At 53.7% G+C, this 25676-nt stretch overlaps 1 protein-coding gene across 1 annotated transcript in view; it reads right to left on the bottom strand.

The window, feature by feature from the left end:
* Window positions 1-1101: 1101 nt before the first annotated feature.
* Window positions 1102-25676, bottom strand: part of Tcof1 (treacle ribosome biogenesis factor 1) — a 34994-nt gene continuing 10419 nt past the window's right edge. The window contains exons 7-26 of the mRNA XM_059246117.1: window positions 23017-23229; window positions 20989-21201; window positions 20564-20785; window positions 20257-20457; window positions 19948-20115; window positions 19696-19839; window positions 19424-19603; window positions 17341-17454; window positions 16947-17132; window positions 16624-16830; window positions 15187-15294; window positions 10031-10217; window positions 8988-9106; window positions 7128-7350; window positions 6609-6691; window positions 5576-5756; window positions 3449-3973; window positions 2249-2343; window positions 1705-1751; window positions 1102-1489 (exon numbers count right to left, since the gene is read on the bottom strand). Of these exons, the coding sequence (XP_059102100.1) occupies window positions 1725-1751; window positions 2249-2343; window positions 3449-3973; window positions 5576-5756; window positions 6609-6691; window positions 7128-7350; window positions 8988-9106; window positions 10031-10217; window positions 15187-15294; window positions 16624-16830; window positions 16947-17132; window positions 17341-17454; window positions 19424-19603; window positions 19696-19839; window positions 19948-20115; window positions 20257-20457; window positions 20564-20785; window positions 20989-21201; window positions 23017-23229 (3396 nt within the window). The 3' untranslated portion in view covers window positions 1102-1489; window positions 1705-1724. The remainder of the gene's footprint in view (window positions 1490-1704; window positions 1752-2248; window positions 2344-3448; window positions 3974-5575; window positions 5757-6608; window positions 6692-7127; window positions 7351-8987; window positions 9107-10030; window positions 10218-15186; window positions 15295-16623; window positions 16831-16946; window positions 17133-17340; window positions 17455-19423; window positions 19604-19695; window positions 19840-19947; window positions 20116-20256; window positions 20458-20563; window positions 20786-20988; window positions 21202-23016; window positions 23230-25676) is intronic.

The following is a 25676-nucleotide window of genomic DNA, read 5'->3' on the forward strand; positions in this document are numbered from 1 at the left end:
CGTTCTTGCTACTGGCTCTTCTGTTGGGATCCAATTAGTTTACCCTAAGACGGTCATTGAAAACCTCAACCTCGTCACCTAGGTACCCAGGGCCCGTGGAGCCTGGGGTGATGGCCGCAGACACTCAGTACCTGCTTTACATTCAGAAAGAAACAGGCTCTTGCGCAGTTTCAAAAGCATAGCTGCCCCAGCTTCCATTCCTCATGTCCCCGATTCCATTTCTGTACTAACAGCGTAAGTGTGATGACAGATGGCAGTGGACACAGGGGCCTAGTGTCAAGAATGGATGCAAATGGGGGCTGCCACCAGCTGGGTGTCTGCAGGACCCAGGGCTACTTAGCTCCAGTCCACTGTCACCGGAAAAGGGAGCAGATCCCTTACCACCCAGGAGTCGGAAACGAATGTTAGCGACATCGGTCCGTTTTGCAGTTTAACTACTGTGCATCAGCACAGCCAATGAGACCCTTCTCTGCAGTCTAATCCACACCAACATGGAATGACGGGAATGGCCGTCCCCCAGGGCCCTATGCTGAGGTGGCTTCTGGACGTTTCTGCAGAGGCAGCAAAGGTGTGCTGCCACCCTTCTCCCTCAGTCTACCCCAGTGATGCCCCAACACATACGTGGGCTTTGTTCACTTCCAGCCTTCCCCAGCACCGAACTATTCCCTGGAGAGGGGGCGACTCACGGCCCAGTCTACTGGCTCTTCCCACGCTGGCCACCGAGGTTTTCCACCACGTCATCCTAACTCCCAAACATCCAAAGGCCCCTCGGTCACCTGTGCCACCTACTCTGGTATCTGACCAACCTTCAATTCTCCTCAAGCTCGGAGGCCATCTCCTTCTGGGAGCCCTCCCGACATCGGCCCCTGGGGAGCTTCACCGAGGCTCTGTCTTTAGCAAACTGTCCTACCCACAGTACGGTAGGACACTGGCGTGCAGGCAGGCAGGAGCCCCGAGGGCTGGCCCTGTGCTCTTCCACGGTGGCCACACTGTCTTTCCTAAGCAGTCAGTAGCAGGACGAGTCCAGATGCATGGGGGAACTCAAACCTTTACATTTCAAGTCTTTTATTTTGAGTTCTTAAAAAAAAAAAAAAAAAAAAAAACCAAACCCCAAAGAGCTGGAAAACTAATAGGACAAGGCCTTGGGGTAAGCCAGGGATGAACTGCAAGCAGAACCTGGCTGGGTCTGCAGAGCAGAGGGAGGTCGGTCCTGAGGCCTTTGGGCATGTGGGATTTCAAGGGGGAGAGGCAGGTCACTTATAAAAATATATATACTGTACACATCTTATGCAGCACTCAGAGGAGGTGGGTGTGCTTCATCTCACTTCCTCCCGGGACTGCCGCCTCCTCGCAGGCTCACTGGCTTGGCCAGCAGCACAAGCTGGAGCCGGCCATCACCTTCTGCTGAGGGAGGGTAAGTTAAAAAGTCCAGTCCCAACTCACACTGGCCATGTCAGAGGTCTGAGGACGGCCACACTCTGACAAGACTCTAGGAGAAGAAAAGGAACCAGGTCAGATTTCCTGAACTTTATATCCACGGAGGAAAACAGAAAGCCAAGGGAGGGCACCAGATCTGCTCGGGCTCCATTCCTGCTAACAATGCCCCTCAGTCCCTCTGACCCTGGGGAAGGGAGTCGCTGTCTCTCGAGCTCCCTCCCTTTGGGCCTACCCAGCTGCCCAGGAAGGCTACAAAGAGTCAGGTACCTGTTTTTTTGTGCTGGGCCTCACACGGCAGGCTGGGCTGTCTTCTTCTGTGAGCAGAGAAGGGCAACAAGGTCTCAGTCTGCGGGCCCTCACCACTGCCGTCCCACCTGCACAGGGCAGGACTCCCTGGAGGCAGGGCTGTACCTCATGGGCTGTCTCAGCAGCCACACCCCTGCAGCTTCCACTGCTAGGCTATCCTGTGCTACCAGCCCTGGGCCAAGCAGCCTTTGACCTCATGAAATGGATGGTTGTTCCTTCTGTGAGCATCCTGGCCAGGACATGTAGGCCAGGCTCTTCCTCCTACCCTTTCTCACCTGGAAGCTGGTTGTAGCTTACCCAGTTTTCTGCCCATGGGGGTCTCTCCTATCCCCCCTCCCCTGCTCTTCCTCACAAGGTCCACTAGATTGGAAGGGTGGCATAGAACAGGTCTAGGTGTTGGAAGGGGAAGGGGAAGGGAAAGGAAAAGGGGAATGAGAGTAGGAGGGGAAAGGGAAGGGGAAGGGTTTGAATTTCTGGCCCAAGAGCTCCCAGGAACTCAATCTACCTTTTTCTTCTTTTTCTTCTTGACTAGCGAGTCAGGGTCTTTGACTGAGGTCTTCTTTCCTTTCTTCTTTTCCTTCTTTTCCTTGTCTTTTTTTTCTGAGGGAAGAAAGCGAGCTTCCTGAGCAACAGATACTGACACTGAGTGAGTCAGGGTCAGGAGGCCCATGACAGCTCCCAGCTCCTACACCACGGGGAAACAGGCCCTGGTGGGGCCAGGCCACCCTTCAGGTGCAAGGGCTCCCTTCTTCCTGTCTGTGGACCACACAATCTAGGGCCTCAACACCAGCTATGCGAGTTCTTTACCACTGAGTTACATGTCCAGTCTTGAATGAACTCACTTTAAGAACACCTCCCCCAATATTTATTTTAAAAAAGACAGCCAGGTGGTGGTGGTGGCGCATGCCTTTAATCCCAGCACTCAGGAGGCAGAGGCAGGCGGATCTCTGTGAGTTCGAGGCCAGCCTGGTCTATAGAGTGAGATCCAGGACAGGCACCAAAACTACACGGAGAAACCCTGTCTCGAAAAAACAAAAAAAACAAACAAACAAACAAAAAGACAGGAGCCCCATAGGTTCTGGACATTGAGGGGCAGCAGGTCCTTATGTAGGAGGATCAGACGACCAGATACCTCTTCTCCCCCACTCCTGCCACAGATGGGCAGGCAGTACTCAGGAGGATTTCCTTGCTGGGCGTGGTGGTGCACCCTTTTAATCTCAGTGCCTAGGAGGCAGAGGCAGGTGGATTTCTGTGAGTTCGGAGGCCAGCCTGGTCTACACAACACATTTCAAGGTGGCTAGGCTACATAGTGAAACCCTGTTTCAAAACAAAACAAGAGGTTCCAGTCTGGAGGGCCATTAAACGGCTGCTTTCCCCGAGGAACTGAATTCCAGAGGGAAGGGGCTCTGGATGAGGATGCGGGCACACTCTGCACCCCAGGGACCGGCAGTGGGCCTCTGGTGTCCCTTAGGTTGGAGTGCAGTGCTCCTGTTCTCCATCGTGTGAGCTGGAGTTGGGGCTAACGTGGGTGTAACTGCTGGGCACTGTAAGGACCCTGGGCTGTGGGGAGGAGGGATGAAGTACTGGCCCATGAGATCTGCAACCTAGTTTTGGCTTTGCCACCAGACCCCGCCACTCTGGACAAACCACTTCCCAGCTTCCACTGTCCCGCACGCAGCACACGCCCGGGAAAGGAGTCACTTACTCTTACTGGATTTCTTCTTTTCCTTCTTGCTCTTTGCGTCACCCGGCTCTCCACTCTCAACCTTTAACCCCAGCTCACTTTCCGGCTTCTCCTTGGCCCCTCGGGAGCCAGGGGACTCCTTCCCCTTGCCATCAGCATCCGCTCTGTCTGGCTTTGACTTTGCCTTGGAAGTCCTGGAGGTCTTTTCTGGGGTAATGGCACCTGCCCCAGCCACCAGCTGCTTCTTCTTCTTGCTCTTTGGGGTCCCAGCTGCCAGCTGGTCCCCTGCGAGCTTCCGCTTCTGGCCCTTCTTCCCACTCTCCTGGATGGCCTCCGTGGCCTTCTGCCTTTCCTGCTCCAGCAGTTCCGTTAAGACCTTCATCACAGAGGCCTGCACCTGCGCCTCGCTCAGGGGCCACGGCTGCTCCCGGAGGCGCTGGGTGATGCTGTTCTGCAGATCCTGTGTGGGTGCTGCTGAGGTCTGGGTGCTTTTCTTGGCCTTCTTGGGCTTCTGAGGTGTGGCGCCTGGGGAGGCCCCTTTCCTACCTGTGAATCACAGGTCTCGGAGGTCACAGGTCTGGAAAGCTGAGGGACAGATCTTACACAACACATGAGGACTGAGGGAGTGCATCTCCTTACAACTGTACGGATGGGAAACTTGAGGCCCCGGGGTCACTCTGCCCCATCTGTCTCCTACGCTCATGCCTTAAACAGGAATCTCACCTCCAACTTCCAGCTCTGTTTTATGTCCTCACATCAAAAACTCTACCCAATTACAGTCGGGGACGGACAGTGATCTCAGAATGTTAATGAGAGGGCCTGAAGTCTGTCAGCGAGACAGAGGGACAACAGGTGGGCCACAAGTGACTCAGGTTCTAGGTCTGCCTTTATCAACACACTGTAAGGCGCTGGCCAGGTCCCAGTCCCTCAAGGCCTGTTTCCCACTGTACAAGAAGAAGCTATAGTGTCTTCTGCCATGAGGTGTAGATTCATAACACAAGGGAAGGTCCTGCGGACTGAAACTCAGCTCCTGTCTGTGGACAGACAATGGGTCCTTGGCCCATCAAGGCTGGGGCAAGAGGCGGATTGGGGCGGGAGAACTCTGGGTGTGCTTGCTGTGTATGCATGTGGCGGCTGACTAAGCAGGTTTACTGCCTGCCAGAGTGACTTCTGGTGCAGCCTTTGTTTAGAATTTTCCACGCCTCTGCTTGCCTTTGATAATTGTGTGCTGACTACACGTGTAAAAAAAACCTTCCACAGCCCCCTCGAAAATGTCTCCCTGTCGCACCCGCCTCTCACACCGACAAGAACACTGGAGAAGAAAGTGAGCAACAACCCCGCCTCTGACCCAGTGCAGGAAAGCTGGGGCTACAAGCCCAGAGCTTTCGCTCCCATCTCTATCCACTTCGCGCCTCCCAGGTCGCCCGGGGAAGTCTCTACCGCCCTGTGCAGCAGCAGCAGCAGCAGCACAGACTTCCCACATTTTGAGCTCAGGGATTGGACCCTAGCAGTGTTTGCCTCAAGGAAAAATTGACTGGAATGGAGTGGGGAGGTGGGATGTACTGTTCTGTGTTATGTAAGGCAGTCCTGACAGTCCCCTCCCCTGGGTCCCACCAAATGTCATGTGACAATTTTCTGTGTGTTATACTTTTGACAGTACGTGGTGGCATTGCTCTTGCCTTGCACGGTTAAGACACAGGGGCCCAGGAGCTTTGGCTACAGAGTGAGTGAGTCAGAGCACCCCAGAGACCAGTCCATCACCCAGGGTCTCCTCTATATACTGAGTCCTCCAAACAGGGCTGCCGGCCAAGTCTGAGTCATTCCGAGTCCCTCTACCCAATACCCTGGCCCACTAACTAAGGAAATAAGAAAGTCAGCAGGGACAGCTGGGGAGCCAAGGCCTCCTCCACAAGCCCAAAGAAGTTGCTACAGCTTCACTAGCTCCAGAGGGGCGGGTACACCCACTGCCAGGGTGCCCAGAGCTGGAAGCCCGGGCCTGGCCCCCAGCTGTGTTCCCACAGAGGACCCCGTAGGCTTGCATTTGAGAGACTCTGATGGAACCCAGGCAAACCCTGGTGAGATGACTGCTTCTGATGGCAAGCAGGGACCAGCAGCCTGGCCCTCCATATCCCGACATCCCCTACTCACCAGTTTTAGGGAGCGTGGTGTCTGCTGCGTTCTGGGATTTTGCTTTCTGCTTGCCATCTGGGTTATCTTTGGTGGCCGGAGCAGAGGAAACCAAGGGGTTGGAGTCTTGCCTGGGAGTGGCTTTTGAAGCCTGGGAATTGGCCACCGTCACCCCAGGAGTCACATAACCTGAGAGGAGAGACTGAAGAGGCCCAGTGTGAAAGACGCAGTGGGCCCCTCCCCTTACCCCAGAGTCAAGGCCTGCTGAGGAGATCAGCGCAGTGCCCCAAGACCAGGTTAATCTAGTCAGGCAGGAAAGTGGCACTGAGCCCACAGAGCCCACGGGCCCTCGGTGTGTCCTTCGAAACTATGTGAATCGATGTATATCTACGGCCCATTAAAAGGAGGATTTCTTACTGCCAATGGACCACTACCATGACAGAACAGCATTAGCATTTGGGGCTGCTAAGATGGCCATACAAGCCCAACAGCCTGGGTTCAATCCAGTAACCCACATAAGAGGAGAAGGAGACAACAGACCCCACAAAGTCGTTTTCTGACCCCCACACGCTCCCCACAAATGAGGAAATCTTCAGTGTCTGTCCTGTACAGAAGGGCCTTTTTTTCCCTTTCCTTTCCTTTCCTTTTTTAAATGGCACTGGTGTTTTGCCTGCATGTATGTCTGTGAGGATGTCAGATCCCCTGGAACTGGAGTTACAGACAGTTGTGAGCTGCCATGTGGGTGCTGGGAATTGAACCCAGGTCCTCTGTAAGAACAGCCAATGCTCTTAACCACCGAGCCATGTCTCCAGCCCGAGGAGAGCCTTAAGAGAGACCTAAGGAGTGGCTTTATCTGGGCATGTCTTGGAATCCATCTGAATCCCTTCCCTCGACCCCAGGGCAGCAGGTGAGGCTCTATTCTGTTGATTAAGGGCATCCCACAGGCAGGACCTTACCAGGGCCCTGGGAATGGAACCTAGACACTTGATCCAAGGAGTGGCTGGATCTAAAGCTGCAGCTCCAAGCTCTAGCCCTTACCCTGGCAGTTAGTTACCTGTGAGGGGGCCACCAACTCATCTTCGCTGGATTCATCAGGGGTCTCCTCCACCACAATCTCCTTCTGGGAAGGGTCCGGATCTAGTGCAGAAGCAAAGGTTTCCTGTTGGGTGTGGGTCCCTGGTGGCCCCGTTAATCAGGCTAGGCAGAGCTCCTCAGGAAGGCTGCAAAGCCTGGGTCTCTGTTCCTCCTGCACAAGGCCTCCCATTTTTCACCCACTGATGTTATCCAAAGCACCCTGCCTGACACATGTGAATGCCAGGTTTCCTTTCTGGTTCCTGAGGCTCTCATTTCTCTGCTTTCCCCTGTAAGGGAAGCCAAGTCCGGAGACTTGGGGCATTCAATAATGGGAGCCTGATAGGAAGAAGCTGCCAGAAGCCAAACAGGATTCAGGTCTTTTCAGTTGTGGAGTTATTCCACTAGTGGATAAACAGGCCCAGGGTGGGGGGAGAAGGCCAGAGCCCACAGCTCTCCCGGGCTGTGTCTCCTCCCCTGCCCTCCCTCCTGGAATCCTCACCCAGTCTGGGGGCTGCCTTGGCCATCTGGGGTCTCTTGGCATCCGCCTCGCTCTCTGAAGAGGTATCGCTGCTGTTACTTGAGCTCCTGGAGGGTCTGGGGTAGCTTGGGGGAGGCTGCTGCTTCTCAGCGAGTTTGGGTTTTCTGAGCTTGTTGGTTGCTCTGGACTGGACAGGTGTGCTCTGGGGGGGCGTCACAGAGGGTGTCTCCACAGCACTGCTGATCTAGTTTGGTACAGGAAGAGTACAAGAGAAGGTACAGAGAGGGACGTAATAGGGCCAGGCCCTATGTGGGAAGCACCGCATGAGCCTTCCCATGATCTGTCCCACAGCTCTCTGGTGGGCACTGCAGCTTCTTACTATGTACAGGACACTGAGGCTCAGGCAGGTAGAGTAAGGGCTGGTGTAGGACACACAACCATGCTGGGCTCTCACTGAGGCACGGCAGAGAGAACCTGGCCCCATGTGTGGGAGGAGAGTGGGGTTAATGTGGTCTACACAGCTCCCCAAACACAAAGCACTTGAAGGCTGGGTCCTAGCTGGGTCTCACTGGCACTCACGTGGCATGCACACACACGCACACACGCACGCACGCACGCACGCACGCACGCATTTCAAACACACCCATGCTCATGTTGACTCTCCAAGTAAAATGCAGGTGGTGTTCGCAGGAAGCCATCCACCTTCTCCACATCTCTCCATGTGACCTGGGGCTCACCAATTAGACCTGGCTGGCTGGCTAGTGTGCCCCAGGGATTGACACATCTCAGGCACCCCAGCATTGGCATTACAAACCCCTGCCACCATGCCTAGCTTTTTCCTGTGGGTACTGGACAATGAACTCAGCGCCTCACGCTTGTATGGCAACACTTTATCCACAGAGCCGTCTCCCCAGTCTGCTTACTGGCTTTTTGTTTGTTTGTTTTTCGAGACACCAGTCTCTCTGTGCAACCACTCTGGCTGTCCTAGAACTCACTTCACAGACCAGGCTGGCCTCAAACTCACAGCGATCCACCCGCCTCAGCCTTCCGAGTGCTGGGATTAAAGGCGTGTGCCACCACTGCCTGGCTGACAACTAATTGATCTTACGTTCCCTGTTTAATGGCTGTCTCTGTGCTGGCTCGGGAGCCCCAGGAGGGCCTTGTACCTGCTGTGGCCTCAGTGCCCAGCAGGGCAGATGTCCAGTACCATCTGCTGAGATGACCACTGCCTATTAGTTCTCACAGCCACACGCTTCAGAAGCCCTTTTGGCACTACAGCGTGTAATGCACCAGTAACGGGGTGGCACAGTAGCCCCTCAAGCAGGGGCTACCCAATGCTTTAGCACAGCTCTCTCCTGCCCTCAGGAGGTTGGGTGTGCAGTGGACTCCTCTCTCCACATGAGAGTTAACAAACCCCACTGGGCCCACAGAGCAATGAACTTGGGAGTTGGAAGACCCAGGTAGGCCCGGACTGACCCTGGTGGGATGTGCCCTTAGTTTTAGTTAAACAGTGTCCACTAACCTTGTCCTACTAGTTAATGATACGGAGACTGGTGATGGCTAGGAAAAAAAATGCTATAAGGTCACTTCCATTCTGAATACTAAGAAAGGCGAGGCGAGCAACTCCTATCTACAGCATTTCAAAACTAGTAGATAGAAAACGAATTCAGAGTCCACCAAGCTGGGAAGAGGAGGGATTCACTCCACTTGCCTTTGGACACCTAGCCTGCTCTTCCTGACAACATCATGGGGATTTGGGAGCCAAGGCTCGAATGACAGTGCCAGGGTGCCAGGAGCAAGCCACCGACTGCCATGCAACCTAATAGCACACACCGAGGCGGCAGAGTGACCCTCCCACAGCCCTCTCTTACCCGACAGTACCTGAGTGGATGCTGCCTTGGGTTTCTTGCCTTTCGGCACCCGACTAGACTGCTCACTCTTGCTGGGTTGGGGGGCTGTCCGCGGGAGGGATGTGGGCACAGTCACACTGGTTCTAATGGCTGAAGTGGAGACGAGGGGGCAGGTACATCAGGGTACGGAAGCTGCATGACTCCTCCTCAGCAAGGCATTACCCAATTCCCAGTCCTTCCCGTGGACCCGGTGCTGGGCTTAGGGAGCATAAAGCGGAAGCTAGCTTCCTTTCCTCCCCAAGTCTTCCAGGCAGCTCTCATCATGTCATTTGACAAGGCTCAGCACCTTCAAATGGCTACAGGGGCAGACTCCAAGCCTTAGCCTCATCTTTTCCCTCTTGAGCAACAAGCTAGATCATGGTGCCAGAGACTCCTCGCAGTTAGGAATCAGCGGGGGAGCTGCTGGGTGCTGAGGAAGACATGCCCATCACAGCCCAACAAGGTCGTATGTCCCCGTTATGTACTAGCCAAATACACAGCAGCTTTCTGCTGCCAGTAGGAATCGTACTGTCTGTACTCAATGTACACAGCGTCCTAACATGCAACTGAAGATGGCTGAGCTTCCAGAGGGCCTTGCCACACACAAATACACTAGTCCATCTTAGGTTTGGGGACGAGACCAAGTATAAAATGTTACCCACCTTCTTTTTGTGTGCTACAGGGGATGGGAGCTCACTGCCGGGCTAACAGCCCACTCCACAGCTAGCTGGCTATAGCAGAGCTCTACCTTAAGACTAGCCTGCTGGTCCCTGTGGCTTTCAGCCACCAAAATGCTCAGGCTTTCTTTCAGGCTTGGAGACGGCACACAGAAGCCTTGAATAGAATTCCTTCAAAACAAGGCAAATAAGCTACCCTCAAGGTAACAATGCAGGGTCCAAGGCTGAGCCCCCAGTCCTCCTGGCCAGTGCCTCTGCTAGGCCACTTGGTTACTGTCTGGTCCCTCCTGGTCTCAATGGGGAAGGCGTACAGGGCAGCAGCCCCCTCTAGCTGAGCAGCACATGCAGCAGCACTCACCATGAGTGGTGGGTTGGGTGGCAGGAATCATGTCTTCATCCTCACTCTCAGAGGAGGAGCTCTGGGCCGTGGTGCCTGAGGCCTGGGCCTTCCTTAGGGTGTTCACAGCCTGGACTTGTGCAGGGGTAGCAGCTGGGCCAGCTGGACTACGATTAGGGTCGACAGAAATCAGAGGGGATTTAATCACCTTGAAAAACAAAAACAAAAGACACACACCCAGTGATTAAAGGCTTGGCCGGGGAAGGGAATGGGAAATGGGTGAGGGAGGGTTGTTTTTGTTTGTTTGTTTCTTTCTTTTTTGAGAGAGGGTTTCTCTGTGTAGTTTTGGCACCTGTCCTGGATCTCACTCTGTAGACCAGGCTGGCCTCGAACTCACAGAGATCTGCCTGGCTCTGCCTCCTGAGTGCCGGGATTAAAGGTGTGTGGCAAGGGAGTTTTTTTTTTTTTTTTTTTGTTTGTTTGTTTGTTTTTTTGGAGACAGGGTTTCTTGTATAGCTTTGCTCCATTCCTGGATCTCGCTTTGTAGACCAGGCTGGCCTCGAACTCACAAAAATCCTCCTGCCTCTGCCTCCCAAGTGCTGGGATTAAAGGCGTGCGCCACCACCGCCCGGCTTAAGGGAGTGTTTTATAAGTAAGGCAAGAAGTTCAAGGAGCTTGGGCATTTGCAGCCCACTCCCACCCCATACCAACTAACACCCAGCATAGCATTTCACAGCTCTCATAGGAGCCCAGCTGACCTTCACAGTGACCCCCAAGGTAAGCAGTATTCATGCCACTGGACACATGGGAAAGCCTTAAGTCCAGAGAGGAAAAGAGGAGGGCCTGGGCCACACAGCCAGATCGGAAGCAAGGCGCGAGCTAGAATGTCTAATTTAACATCTTTCTTCTGATGATATCAGATGTCCAGCCACCTGCTAAGTGGGAAGTTCTAAAAAGCATTTCCTATAGTAGCCTGGCTATAAGATATGATTTCCCGGGGCTGGAGAGATGGCTCAGTGGTTAAGAGCACTAACTGCTCTTCCAGAGGTCCTGAGTTCAATTCCCAGCAACCACATGGTGGCTCACAACCATCTATAATGAGATCTGGTGCCCCCATCTGGCCTGCAGGTGTACATGCAGGCAGAACACTGTATACATAATAAATAAATCTTAAAAAAAAAAAAAAAAAAAAAAAGATATGATTTCCCTGAAGTCTCACTGTCCCCTTCCCCAGAGACCCTGATACAGGTGTGTGGCCCAGCATGCAACCCCAGCTAATACTGATCCAGTTTCTTTAGTACACAAACGGCCCTGGGTAACAGGGTCGATGGGTAGTGGAAAAACCAACAGAGTAAGAAAGGGTTCAAGAACATAATGTAGTGTGTGTGGCCCTTATTTGAGACAGGTTTTGGTATGTAGACCAGTCTGGCCTTGAATGAAGAGATCAACCTGTCTCTGCACCACCACACATTAACCTTATTTGGATCCTAAAATAGGACAAGTATAAAAAAATGTCACTCATCAGCTGCTTTGGAGAAAACAGGCACCCTGCCTGGTCAGCTTTCTAGCTGTCACACTGTCTTGTGGTTGTGCTGAAAAGGAAACCCTTATCCTTCTGAGCTGCACACTGAAATCCTGATGGATGAGAAGACGGCCCGAGACCAGCGGGCGTCGGAAAGCAAGCAGAGTGTGCATACAGCCAACCTGCTCAGGACTGGGGTGCTGAGGGTTAGGAGAGTGTGGAGGGTCACCATTCTACTTCACTTTGTTTTTTTAAATCCTGAGACAGGGTTTCACTGTGGGGCCCACCACGTTGGCCTCTCGACCCTCCTGCCTCGTTTCCTAAACGCTAGGATTACAGACATGTTCTTGCAGTCTTGATTCATCATTTCACCTCTGGGTCTGCTTTGCAGTTCACCGAGGTGGTAAAGCAGCAGCAGATCCTAGTACTGGGAAGGCCACTTTGGCAGTGAACTACAGACTCCCAAATGTGTCACCACACACCGGGGGACTCTCCGTCTATTTCCTTCCAAAGCCCCAGCTGATGAAGGCACAGGGTGAGGAGCCAGGGAACTGGAATTCTTTCTACTCTCCAGATGTCAGGGCTGGGTCAAGGCTGTTTGTGCTTTGGCCAGTGGAGGGCGGCCTGAGGCCCACAGAGGGACAGTCAGGTCCACTACCACACCCTGCCCGCCTGCTACGCTTCATCGGGCTCCCACCACTCCAGGGGCCGCGAGACGGAGAGCCAGCGACCAGCTTAGCGCTGTGGTACCCACCAAGAGCCGCAACGCTGCTGCACTCAGGCCCTTCCTACCCTGCCAAACAGCCTCCCCCGCGGCCGCTCGGATCTGCCACTTCCAGAGCCTTCCTTCCCACGTGATGAAAAGGAGAAGGATGGAAAGTGGGAGAAGGCTTGTGGTGGAGGGAGGGGGATCTATATATATGTGAGAAGACAGGAGAACAGATTGTTGGGGACCAAGAGAGGCAGCAAACCCACTGAGGCGAACAATAGCGTCTTGGGAAGTTAAAAGCAGCTCCGTGCGGTGGCACAGCCTCCTCCAGCTCCACCTGCCCACACCGCCCCATCCCAGTGCAGGGAGGGCAGGAGAGGGAGGTGGGCGTGGCCTGGCTGCCGAGGGCAGGCTAGGCACAGGGGGCGGCGGTTCGGTCTGAAGCATCTGTCCCCCACTCTGTCATCCAGGTGCCCATCTGTGGAAGGGCTGCGACCAGCCCCCACCTGGGTGTGCCCACCTCGAGGAACGCACAAGCCCAGCACATGTGGACTGTGCTTTGATCAAGGAACTGGACGGAGGAAAAACAGTGAAAGAGGAAGTCACCTTCACCAAGGCATCTCACTGCTGCCCGTGGGTGCTGGGAGCAGAGTAGGGCATGGAGATGCCCTTCCCATTTGCAGGAATGATGCTCACAGAAGCAAACAAGGGGTGCTTTGGGCAGCGCCCACTGCCTGATGTCTCAGCTAGGCTCGTACCTACTGTGCCCTTATTCCAGTAAATCTGGGGCAAAGTGGGGGCAGTTCAGCAGCAGGGTGTGTCCTCAGCACTTATGAGGTCCTGGGTTCTACCCTAGAACCACCAAAGAAAGAAAAATAGAAACAAAACAAAACCCTATGGAGGGACTTGGAAATGTCACTTCTGGGGCTGCAGCTAGGAGACTTGAGGTTTGTAACCCCCAACCTCACCCCAGAAGCTGAGGTTGATGATCAGAGACAGCAAGCACCTCAGCCAGGAAGACCAGCAAACTGGTTTCAGATCCAGGATTGGAAGACAGCTGTCCAGGGACCAGGCAGGAGTTCCTTCTAGACCTAGTTATGCAAGCCTAACTAAATAACACAATTCAGATTTTTACAAGTTCCCTGCTCTGACTCAGGACAGGGCCTACGCCTTTGTTTTGACAAAATGACAGATGAAGTAGCCTTTAAAATAATTTCAGAGAGCTGGAGAGATGGCTCAGAGGTTAGAGGACTTCGGTTTGATTCCTAGTCCTCAAATGGCAATTCACAACCATCTGTAACTCCAGTTCCAGGGGATCTGACGCCCTCTTCTGGTCTCCACAGGGACCAGGCACAAATGTGGCAATCACTCCTACATTTAGAACTAATTTAAGTGGGCGGTAAAAACTATGGTGTATGATGTGCTGTGATACAAGGCTACAACACGGAATGGATCATCCACGCTACTTAATGTCGGCATCACCTCACATGTTCACGTTCTTTCTAATTTGGTACCCACCCCAGGTTCCAGCCGGTCTCGGGGTTTACACACCACACAACAGGGGTGAACTGCAGGAAGGGACCTGGGGTCAGCACTGATCTGGAGCTGGGCAACTGCCCTGGTACCCAGCCCTTTTCCCCATTGACAGGCTAATTAAAACCAAACACACACACACACACACACCCCAGTTTGGGAGGGTGAGGCAGGAGCAGTTCTAGTTATCAATAGAGAAGTGTTCCATAAATGCCCAATAATGACAGCAATCACATGTAAGCTAGGATTCTCCCAGAGGGGCAAAATGACGGCTTCCCGGGCTGTGCCCACTTCCCTGAATCCTTCTGGGAACCCAGAAACTCCAGGCTTTGTTTTTTCAAAATAGAGACTGCGGATCTTCAAGACTAATGCACTGATTTAACAGTTCAGTTTCAGCATAACGCCATTTTAATTGTGCTAGTCCACTCATACAGAGAAAAATCAAGGCAGCCTTCCCTCCAAGCTGGGTGGTGTCCCTTAGGAGTGAGGGAGGTGCCGCAGAAAGACTGCACAGCAGCATACTGAAATCCTGAGGGATGAGATGACGGGCCTGAGACCAGCGGGTGTTGGGACACAAGTGGAGTGTGACAAAGCCAACCCGCTCAGGACTGGGACCGATGAGGGTTGGGAGAGTGTGAAAGCGGACTATAGGGTCAGCCGGGCAGGAGGAAGTGCAGACCCCCAGGATTTAAACACCATTCCCAGAGCTCTTTCTCTGCTACAGTTCCTCTCCTTCAAACAGCACGTAGCGCGTACCATCTTGCTGGCTACACTGGGCCTCTGAAGCCAGAGGTGGTGTCCTGGGCCTCATACGGGGACAAGGCCAGGCAGGAACAGGCAACAGCAGAAAATGAGGTGCAATAGGTTGTCCAGGCTTGTTCTGGGGTGAGGCCCACAGATTACAACCAGGCTTGCAGGCAAGGCTCTAGGTCCCCGACAGTACAGGGACCGAAGGGGCTTGGGGAGCAGGGCTGGCTTCTTCGAGCCTCTTTATGAGAAGATAAGGAGTCCTAATCCCTGGCCTGCCAAACAGGCAGCCGGGACGACTGCCTTCCTAACAGGGATCAGGCATCCCTACTCAGGCAGGGGACTTGGCCAAGGATCCGGACCACCTGTATCGGTACACAGTGACCATACCAGCTCCATTTTCACAAAATACCTGAATCATAAGAGGATCCTGGCCCAGCAGGTGGGGCTGGGGGTGTGAAGCCACCTGGGGGTGTGAAGCCCATGTCCTACCATGCCCTGTGGACTGTCCCCAGCCGAGGGGTGTATCGGAAGACAGACAAGAGCCCAGAGGCTGGGAAGTGCTGCCTGCATGTGGTGAGACTTGCCCTGCGGGAAAGACGGACCCTCTTCCCAGAGAGTGTCAGCCTGGCTCGGCCAGTGGGGCCTTTAGGAGTCACAACCTACCTGGGCGGACGGCAGCTCCTCATCACTGCTCTCTGAGGACTCTTCTACGTTCTTCTCTGGGGGTGCTGGCGCTGAGGCTTTGCTTTTGGCAGGTTGGGAGGGACCATCCTTTGGAGGGGACAAGACTTGAATAAGCATGTGACAGGGAAGGGTGGCCAGCTGAGGAGGAAACACAGCACCTCTTGTGCTGAGTCTCCAAGGACAGTGTGGTCTTTTGTTTTGTTTTGTTTTTTTGAGACAGGGTTTCTATGTAGTCCTGGCTGTCCTAGAACTTGCTCCATAAACCAGGCTGGCCTCGAACTCACAGAGATCTGCCTGCCTCTGCCTCCAGAGTGTTGGGATTAAAGGCAGGTGCCACCACTGCCCAGCGGACAGTGTGACTTCCTGCATGAGCCATTTAAGAGCAGGGTTCGGCTGGGCCGTGGTGGCGCACGCCTTTAATCCCAGCACTCAAGAGCCAGAGGCAGGCGGAACTCTTAAGTTCGAGGTCAGCCTGGGCTATAGAGTGAGTTCCAGGAAAGGCTCCAAAGCTACACAGAGAAAACCTGTCTCAAAAAACCAAAAACCAACCAAACAAAACAACAACAAAAACAAAACAAACAAAAAGAACAGGCTTCATGGACCATGTGGTCCCAAGTCATAGAACTGTCAATCAGTGAGGAAGAGCTGGTGGTGATGCCAACTCAGGGGAGGCCCAGGAAGGGCTCTATGCCTCCTAGCACGGATGGGACTGTACTCACTCAGCAAATAACACCTAGGCCGCCAGTTTCTCAAGAGAAGCTAGAATATCTCAACTTGTACATGACACTTCCTACTTTCTATAAGGTCATGACTGGCTGAAACTGACAGGGACCATTTCTTCTGATGATCTCTGCTGCCACCTTCCTAAGGTGCCACATCAGATGCCATCGCCTATCAGGTCTACCAGGCTGCATCAGCAACACCCGAGCTCGAACTAGACCCGTCACCTGAACAGAGCCAGCCTCACTGCCCTCTGCAACCAGGACGAGACTGGACAATGGTCTGGGGAAGAGGCGGCTTCTCTTTCTTCCCCATTCCCTGGGCCCAGGCTTCACTGAGCCAGACAGGCCCTCCTTGGACAGACTGGCCACAGAGCCCAAGCTGCCTCGTAGCTCTCCGATAGGGGTATCTTTGCAGGCTGGCCTCACACACCTTGGCAGTACCTTCCTCAGCTTGCATGGACTGCTGTGGCCAGGGCTGTGGAGACCCTGCATGTTACAGGAGTAACCTAGGATGTCCTATACAGAGTGGCCTTGGTTTGAGACTTCCAGCACATTTCATCCAGGAACATGGGGGGCACCTGGGGTAAGGGATCCTGGAGTTAGAACTTCTACCCGCTCTTCCCTACCACCAGGCCACGGTCAGTCTATGACTAAGGAGTTGGTGACAGTGACTCTCAGGACTGGCAGACCTCACCTGGGCTGGGATGACGGCTGATGGCATCTCCCCATCACTGTCAGACTCCTCACTACTGCTCTCTGAGTCCTCCATCTTCCTTTTCTGGGCCTGGGTAGCTGCAGGTCCTGTCTTCTTGGTGGCTCCCGGATGGGCTCCTTTTCCAGGGGATGCTTTGGCAGGGGCTGAGGCAGCTCTGACCTGAGAGGTTTTCCCCACAGGTTTTATCTGGAGAAGCAGTTAGGAGAAAGAGCTGGAGAACCCAGGGAGACGCAGAGGCATATAAAGCTGTGCCTACAGGCCCGGGCTGAAACGCTGCTGTAACCCCAGCTCCGCCTGGGTACCTGGGTCGGGGCCTCCTCCTTGCTGTCTGATTCTTCACTGCTGCTCTCCGAGTCCTTCCCCGCTCCAGCCACTGGCCCCTTCTGTGCTTGGGTCGCCAGGGACCCCGCTTTTCTTGCGGCTGCAACAGACTGCTGGCCCCTTGCAGAGACAGCACTGTGCTGACCAGCACTCACGGGTGCTTTTCCCTGAATTGAGAGGTGGCAACGGCATTGGAGGAGGAAGGGGACAGGTAGGTCCTTCTTGGTCAAGCTTCTATAGTGTGTGGCTATGGGTACCGTACTAGTGCAGAGTGTGATCAATGCTAGGTCACAGCTGGACCCCCTTTTAGACTTAGCCCAACTTGTTTTGTGGCTTGTGGTCCCAACTTGCCTTGGATAGGGTCTCCTGCTTTGCTGGAGCAACTACAGTGCTCACTTTTCCTGATGCAGACGCTGGCCCTTTGGCTGGAGACGCCTTAGCGGGAGGGGGGTTGGCTTTGGCCTGAGGAAGTTTCCCCAAGGGCTTGGCCTGGAAGGAAGGAAGGGAATTAGTAAGGTTGAAGGGGACCTGCCATAGAGCAATAATAAAGAACACTGTGCAGATGCTCTTCCCAACTAACAGCAATGTGGACTTAAGAAGTCACTCAAGCCAGGTGTGGTGGCGCACGCCCTTACTCCCAGCACTCAGGAGGTGGACACGGGCAGATCTCTCTGAGTCTAAGGCCAGCCTGGTCTACAGAGCGAATTCTAGGACAGCCAGGGCTACATAGTGAGACCTGTCTACAAAAACAAGACAAAACAAAACAACAAACAAAAGAGAAATCACTTAAGTTTATTAGTCCTCACTTTCACCTCTATAAAAGGAGTATATAATAAAACACACCTGTGAGATTTTTGTAAAAATTGAACAGGAGATTGCATGTTTAACACAGTGCGCGTCACTAACAAACACTCAAATCCCACACTGTAAAGCCAGTAGGTACAATCCTACCCAGACAAAACTGTTTCTTAGGTTCCCTTTCAGCTAAGGTGCCACGTCATTAAATTCTACTCAATGGCAGTTGAGTACTGTATAAAGAAGACTGTGTCTGTCTTCTCCTTGGAATGCAGAGGGAGCTGGAGCTCAAGCATCCACCTCAGGCCATGAAGTAGGAACCGAGGAGGAGGCAACAGAACAAGATAGAAATATTGCTTCAGGTTTTCTCTTTCTTTCTTTTTTTAAACTTATATATGCTCCGGGAGTAGCTCAAGCTTAGGGGTTTTTCTGTTTAACCTCATCCTTTTTCCTTTGAAAGGTTTTTTTAGATGCAGATGAGTGTTTGCCTATGCATCTGTCTATGTATCACCTTCACGCCTGATACCCATGAACGTCAGAAGAGGGGTCAGATTCCCTGAATCTGAGCCAGTAAGGCAGGTCCCTGGGCAGTAGGTAAGCAGGTGAGGTCCTACCTCTACCCACAAGGGTGGATTTCTGACAGAAGGGTAGCCAAGGCCCCAGGAATAGCACCATTCATCAGGCTGTATAGCTGAATCTGAATGTTGTGGATTATTTTAAGCTGTGTTACTTTTGTTTATGTTGTATTTGTTTAACTCTGTGAAGCTGTGTTACTGTGCCTGTCTAAAACACCTGATGGTCTAATAAAGAGCTGAATGGCCGACAGCAAGGCAGGAGAAAGGAAAGGCAGGGCTGACAGCAGAGAGAATAAATAGAAGGAGAAATCTGGGAGAAAAAGAAAAAGTAGCCAGAGAAGGAGGACTCCGGGAGCCAGTCACCCAGCTACACAGTGAGCCATGGAGTAAGAGTAAGGTTTACAAAAGTAAGGGAATGGGAAAAGCCCAGAGGCAAACTAGATGGGATAATTAAAGTTAAGGGAAGCTGGCAAGAAACAAGCCAAGCTAAGGCTGGGTATTCATAATTAATAAGCTTCATGTCTGATTTATATGGGAGCTGGGTGGTGGGCCCCCCAAAAGAGCAAAAGCAAACACCACCACCTGAACTCAGGTAACCCGCCCCTGGCCTCTGCCACCCACCCTGCTTGTGGTGCTACAAAAGGCAGCTCTCTGCTTCTGTTCAGCTGCTTCTCTGCCTGAAGATCAATCGTCCCCTCTGCTTCACCAGGTGACTTTCAGTTCCTCACTAATATGCCATTCCTCTTAAAATATCTGAGGTGCCATGCCTGGCTAGCCCTACTGCAAAACACCCCCAAACAGCCCCACCGCATCCTGCTGGAATAGTGTGCACAGTACCGCACCCTGTCCAGGTGGGACCTCCCTGAAGGCCAAAGCCACAGAACGCCTGCCCAGAACGGCAGTGGACAGAGTGCATGGGACACAGCCAGATCTGTGGGAACCTAGAGCCGGGGGCTCAGGAAACAGAGGGCAGGGGAACCTGAAGCCCAGTTGTGTCTGAGCCCCAGGATGCTGTGCTCCCTGGGCCAAGGGCAGCCTCAGGTGAGCCATCCTCAGTCTTGGTCCAGGCTGGCTCCTCCCTACCTCACCTGTGCTGGGGGGGTCTCATCCTCGTCCTCACTGCTGGATTCCTCCTCGCTGTCCCCCGAGTCTTCCTGAGCTGTAGCCCTGACCTGGGCAACTGGAGGCCCTGTCCTCCCAGGGTGCACTGGGACCATCCTTTGTCCCGAAGCAGCTTTCCCCTGGAGGCCCTTCCCCACAGACGTCCCCTAGAATGACAAGGGGGTGAAAGGGTTTCACAGGGGCCTGAGATGCCCCTTGGGGGAGAGCAGTGAGCCACCCGGGCAAATGCGGGCCTCACCTGAACCCTCGTGGCGCCAGGAGCAGCTTCTGACTCAGACTCACTGGAGGATGAGCTGCTCACTAGCACAGGGGTGACTGCGGCCGATGCGGGGGTGCCTTTCCTCGGGGAAGCCTTTGCCTGCTTTTCCAGAGCTGGTTTGGCCTGTGGAGAGCACAGAGGAAGGCTGGAGAAGACCCCTTGATTCACAGGCCACATCTGTTCTGGGATGCAGCTCCTCCTGGCCCCCTCTCTGCTCCTCGGGCTCCCCACCTGAGCCGGAGCGGAAGCTGCCGGCGCCGCCGCCTCGTCGTCGCTGTCCGTCGACTCCTCGCTGCTCTCGGAGTCCTCTTTACACCCTTCACTCTTGACCTGGGGGGCCACAGGCGCCGCCTTCGGAGGGAGTGCAGCGGGGGGAGCCCTCCCCCCCACAGCCTTTGCCTGGAGGGAGACACAGGAGATCATTGGGGAGCCCCAGGAAGGACACATGCAGGAACTGGAGACGCAGACAGGACGCCTGGAGGGAAGGGTCTGGAGCGTGCGGCCACACGGGCTCCTGTGCTCAGGCCTGCGAGGGCTCACCTTGGCTGCGGTCAGAGCCCCGTCGTCGGTGTCAGACCCCTCGCTGCTGCTCCCCGAGTCCTCTTCTGCCTTTCCCGTTTGGACCTTGAGAGCTGCTGACCCGGCCTTCCCGGGGCCGGGCGGGTGGGCGCCTTTTCCGGAGGACCCCAGGCTCACCGCGGAAGCCGGTCTGACCTGAGGGCTTTTCCCCAAAGGTTTCATCTGTGAGTGACAGAGGGCGAGATCAGGGGAAGATGCCCTGGTTTTGAAGGGCGAGGATTACAGCCAGAAGGCCTCTCTGGGCAGGGCACAGGGCTCCTGGCCTCACCTGGGCAGGACTTGTTCTCAGGGTCACAGCGGCTAGTGTCTTCCCGGCGTCGCTCCCGGACTCCTCACTGCTGCTGTCCGAGTCCTCCGGCTTCCCAGCCTGGGCCTGGGCTGCCACAGGCCCTGCCTTTCCAGGGGTGACTGGAGGAGCCCCTTTCTGGGGGGACCCCTTGGCAGGAGCTGAAGTACTCCTGACCTGAGGGTTCTTTCTGGAAGTCTTCGCCTGGTGTGAGAAAGTGAGGAGTGAATCAGAAGGTAGATAGGTGCAAAGCTCTGACAGACAGACAGACAGTCTTATTATCAGTAAGAAGGGACAGGCTGGATGTGTGCAAGGCTCTGACAGAGCAGGTGGGCTGGGACCCGCTGAGTGGACAGGTCCAGCGGCCTGCTGGGTCTAGGCTGTGATGTCCCCCACCCAGGCTTCACCTGAGGGGTGGAGACATCAACTGGCTCCTCCTCCTCCTCACTGTCAGAATCGTCCTCACTGCTGCTCTCTGTATCCTTCTCTGGCCTTCCTGCCTTGGCTTGGGCGGCTGCGGGCCCAGTCTTCTCTGGTGGTGCTGAGATGGGCCCTTTTCCAGAGATCTTGGCAGAAACCGAGGCAGCTCCGGCCTGAGGAACTTTTCCAGGGGCCTTTACCTGTGAAAGACAAAACCAATTCACTCTTCTAAGTTCCTCTGGCGATGCCGTCAGGAAAAAGCCCAGAGGTTCCCGAGACATCAATTTCCCTTCTCACCTTCACTGGAGTCCTAGCTACCCTGGCCCTCTGGTTCCTTGGCAATGACCAGCTCCATATCCTTTTAGCACCAGAGACCTGACCCATTTCACCTGGCCACTACATCCTTAGCCCCCAGTGACACCGGTATGGACAGCCCCTGCACGTAAGTGGTTAAATCCTTAGCTGGAAAAGTGCACTCTGTGGGTACAGGTACTGGCCTCTGAGTCTGGCCAGTCATGAACAGCTGGCAGGGCTCAGGGCAGAGGCGGGGTATGCAAAGGTAGCTAGCTGGTAAGGGACATCCTGAACACAGGAAAGTACAGCTTCCCTGGGCTTCCTGTGGCAGACCGCAACAGGACCCCAGAAAGCCAGTCCTCAGCCTCCTAGATCCAGTTCCCACATGGCCTCCTCTTCATCCACTCTCCCTACTGTTATCAGCCAAAGGCTCGCCACTGCCTCTAGGGTTTGGCAGGGCGGCCACAGGCCTTGTCTTCTCATGAAGGTCTTGTCCACCCTGTCCCAAATTTCCTGGAAAGTAAGTGGCTCTGAACCTTCTAAGACCTTCTGTGAGGAGCAATGACTCCTCACAAGTTGCATTCAGCTTGTCTCTACAGATCTGAACCAGCACCCACAATGCAGCCCCGAGCAGGGTGGGTCTGTACACCTGTAACTTACCCCAGAGCCTCAACGCCCCCTTCAACTTCAGGTCCTTGGCTATAGCTCTCCTTCTGGGGCCTTCCCTGGCCACTTCACATCGTCAACCAGCTTGTCTTTAACATTTCACAATTGCACGCACGCTGTCCCCCACCCCCAGTCCTAGATGTGGACTGCCCTGCCTTGTTCCTCCTTGCTCTAAATGTAACGGCTTTCTAGACCTTTCTGCTCATCCCAGGATGTGTTCAGGGCCATGAGATTGCTAACGGAACTACACTCCACGGGAAAGGCCCCCAAACGGGAACAGAACAGAGTCCAGTGTTTGACTGCTCAGGGTCTGGTTTGGCTAGAAAAGCTGAGAGAAGAACTTCAAACTTCTCAAGACTCCCCAGGGCACGTGTGGTGGTCTGAATGAGGATGGCCCCCATAGGCTCCCAAGTTTGAATACTCGGTCCCCTACTGATGGAACTGTTTGGAAGGATTAGAAGGTGTGGCCTTGTTCGAGGCGTGTCACTGGCTTTGAGGTTTCCCAGTTAGCTTTCTCTCTGCTTGTGGATCAGATCTAAGCTCCCAGCTGCTGCTCCAGCTCCATGCCTGGCTGCTGCCCTGCTCTCCCACATGATGGTCATAGACTCTAATCCTCAATCTGTGGGCACCCAGTTGAATTTTCTCTTTTACAAGCTGCCTTTGTGATGGTGTCTGATGATAGTACACGCCCAGAAACCCAGAATTTGGGAGGCCGAGGCAGTAAGAGCGTGAGTTAGAGACTCAGAATGAAGAAACCTTCGGGTCTCTTCCCAGCAGGGCCAGCTACACTGAGGACAGTTGTACACTCGCCACTATGGAAACCAAGGCAAATAATGTAATCACCGGAGTGTAGGACCTGCCCCCCAGGAGTCAGCCATTCTGGCTGCAGTGTGGGCCCAAGGGGCCATTTCCACAGGACTGAAGGCCCCTGGCCGTTTTTTAACTCGCCCCCACTCTTCTCCATGAACTCTAGAATGGGCCCTCTTTACACAGTGGCTTTGCCAGCATCGGGAGCCCCAGGCAGTGGGCCAAGGGACAGCCCTCCCTGGGCTCACCTGGCTGGGCACCCCAGCAGGGGGCTCATCCTCACTCTCAGAGTCCTCCTCACTGCTCTCCGACTCTTCTGTGTCTGCAGTCCTCCCTGGTGCAGCCGGTGTGCCTTCTTGGAGCCGGGGCGTCACACTCCCTAACTTGGTAGGGCCTGGGGCTGTTCTTGCTGGTGGCTCCTTGGCCGGGGCTGGGGACACTTTGGCCTGGGCTGGTTTCACCTAGAAGCAGGAGACAGAAGCAGCAGAAGAAAACCATTTCCCCTTTGCTGTCAAGCTCTGTGGCAACAGGAATGAGAGGGGCACCCTGAGGTTCATGTTTGAGTACTGGGTTCCCAACTGGTGGAACTGTTTGAGAAGGATTGGGGTAGGCTTAGGTTTCCAAAGACTCGTGTTACTCCTGGTGTTCCCTCTCAGCCTCCTGCTTTTGAATCACACTGTGAGCTCCCAGCTGTTCCTGCTGCCATGCCTTTGCGCCACCATCATGGACTCTGACCCTCTGGAACCATAAGTCCAATTAAACTCTTATAACTTGCCTTGGTGTCTCAGTCACTGTTCTATTGCTATGAAGAGACACCATGACCAAGGCAACACTCGTAACAGAAAGCATTTAATTGGGGGCTGGCGTACAGTTTCAGAGTGTGGTAGTTTGGATGTAATTGGCTCCCATAAGCTCACAGGGAGTGGGAGTGGCACTATTAGGAGGTGTAGACTTGTTGGAGTAGGTGTGGTCTTATTGGAGGAAGTGTGTCACTGTGGAGGCGGGCTTTGAGGTCTCATATATGTTCAAGCCATGCCCAGTGTCTCAGACCACTTCCTGTTGCCTACAAGTCAAGATGTAGGACATTCAGCTACTTCTTCAGCATCACATCTGCCTGCACGCCACCTTGTTGCACCATGATGATAATGGACCAAACCTCTGAAACTGTAAGCCACCCCAATTAGATGCTTTTCCTTTATGAGAGTGGCCGTGGTCAGGATGTCTCTTCACAGCAACAGAAATCCTAACTAAGACATAACGGTTTAGTCCATTATCACCACAGCAGGGAGCATGGTACTACAGAAGTAGTTGAGAGCTACATCCTAATCCACAGGTAGAGAAATGGAGTCTGGCATGGGTTTTTGAAACATTTGAAACCTCAAAGCCCACCCCTAGTGGTGACAGACTTCCTCCAACAAGGCTAAAACTCCTAATCCTTATAATCCTTTCAAATAGTTCCACTCCCTGGTGACCAAGCATCCAAATATATGAGCCTATAGGGGCCATTCTCAGCAACAGAAAAGTAACCAATACAAGCCCCTTCCTAGGAATGGCTCAGTTGCCTTTAGCCTACTGGCTATGGGTGGGTTAGGACTTATGTTGGTCTTTTCTGTGTCGAACACACAGATTGCAAGCCCAGCGCCACTTTGAGATCTTTGGCAGCAGTTAACTCTGCAGCTCACACACGATTGAGCCTGTATGATAATGAGTATTCAGAGATGGGTAATGCCTGGGGGGCGCTCACCAACCTAAGACAGAGCACCTGTGTGGCCTGGGCAGGCATCTCCATGACGGGTAAGGTGACCTGATGACGTCCCACGCAACCTAAGTTAGAAGCTCATTTTCTAGTAAAAGGGGGACCTGTAGGGCCCTGGCCCCCATTTTGAGTAACTGTTGCCTTGCTTGCTGACCTTGATCTTGATATCCTCCCTATGCTAATTCCCTGCCGGGTTCCACCCTCCTGAATGCTTAAGGGAAGTTCCTTGTCTGTGTATCCTGCATAATGGGCGTTAACAGCTTAGATGCAAGACTGTAAAACATCGGTAGCAAACAAGCCCCTTCCTAAAAGCACACGCTCTCCCATCTCCCAGAGGCAGGCAGAATCTTACTCCCTTTTTCCAAAAAGGCACAGATTGTCCAAGGGCAGCACAAAGGCTTATAGGACCCCTGGCTACCTTTCAGGCAGAACTCAGCCACCATGCCCATTGACACACAACAGGGTCCATCCTGAGAGGACCCTCAAACTAAAAAGCATCTGCCTGTGGCAGCTATCCAGGGAGAGGTGCCAGGTATCTGCACTGGCATGAGCTTCTTCCTGGGAATTCCTCAGTGTCCCAAAATAGTGACAGCCTAAGGTAGCTGGTAGGTCAGTCAGCCCCAGCTCTACTTCTGCATCGCATGCACCACACGACCCTTCAGTATCCTGTTCTTCCCAAACAGCTCACTGCTGCCAGAGATCCACACTGGTTTCTGGTCCAATGTGGTATACTTAGGTGCTAGACTTCCAGGAGCAAGGCCTGGAGTGAGGGGATCCAGAGGGGTCCTTATGATACTCAGGGCCCAAGAGCAAGAGAGAAGGTAAGGAGCAGCCTGTGGCCACATCTTGGATAGATGGGGATGGCTCAGCCTTCACAGGGTCACTGCGTTTGGTGGAGCAGCACCCTAGGCACTCTATCAATCTATCCCTGGCTCCTGCTGGTCCTCCGTCTAAACTGTCCAACCATTTGACATTATGATACAACACTGTAATTTACAAAGTTCATGCCCAGGATCTAACAACCTAAATAAAAACACCCTCATGTTTTATATAAGATGATGGCTTTGTATCAGGCTGCGGTTTGGCTACACCTGCTAACAGTTATTTCTAAATGGGACACCTTGTCACTGTTATGTCAGCCCTCCAGTGGTC

This window comes from Peromyscus eremicus, chromosome 19, assembly GCF_949786415.1.
Source record: "Peromyscus eremicus chromosome 19, PerEre_H2_v1, whole genome shotgun sequence".
NCBI classification, from domain to species: domain Eukaryota; kingdom Metazoa; phylum Chordata; class Mammalia; order Rodentia; family Cricetidae; genus Peromyscus; species Peromyscus eremicus.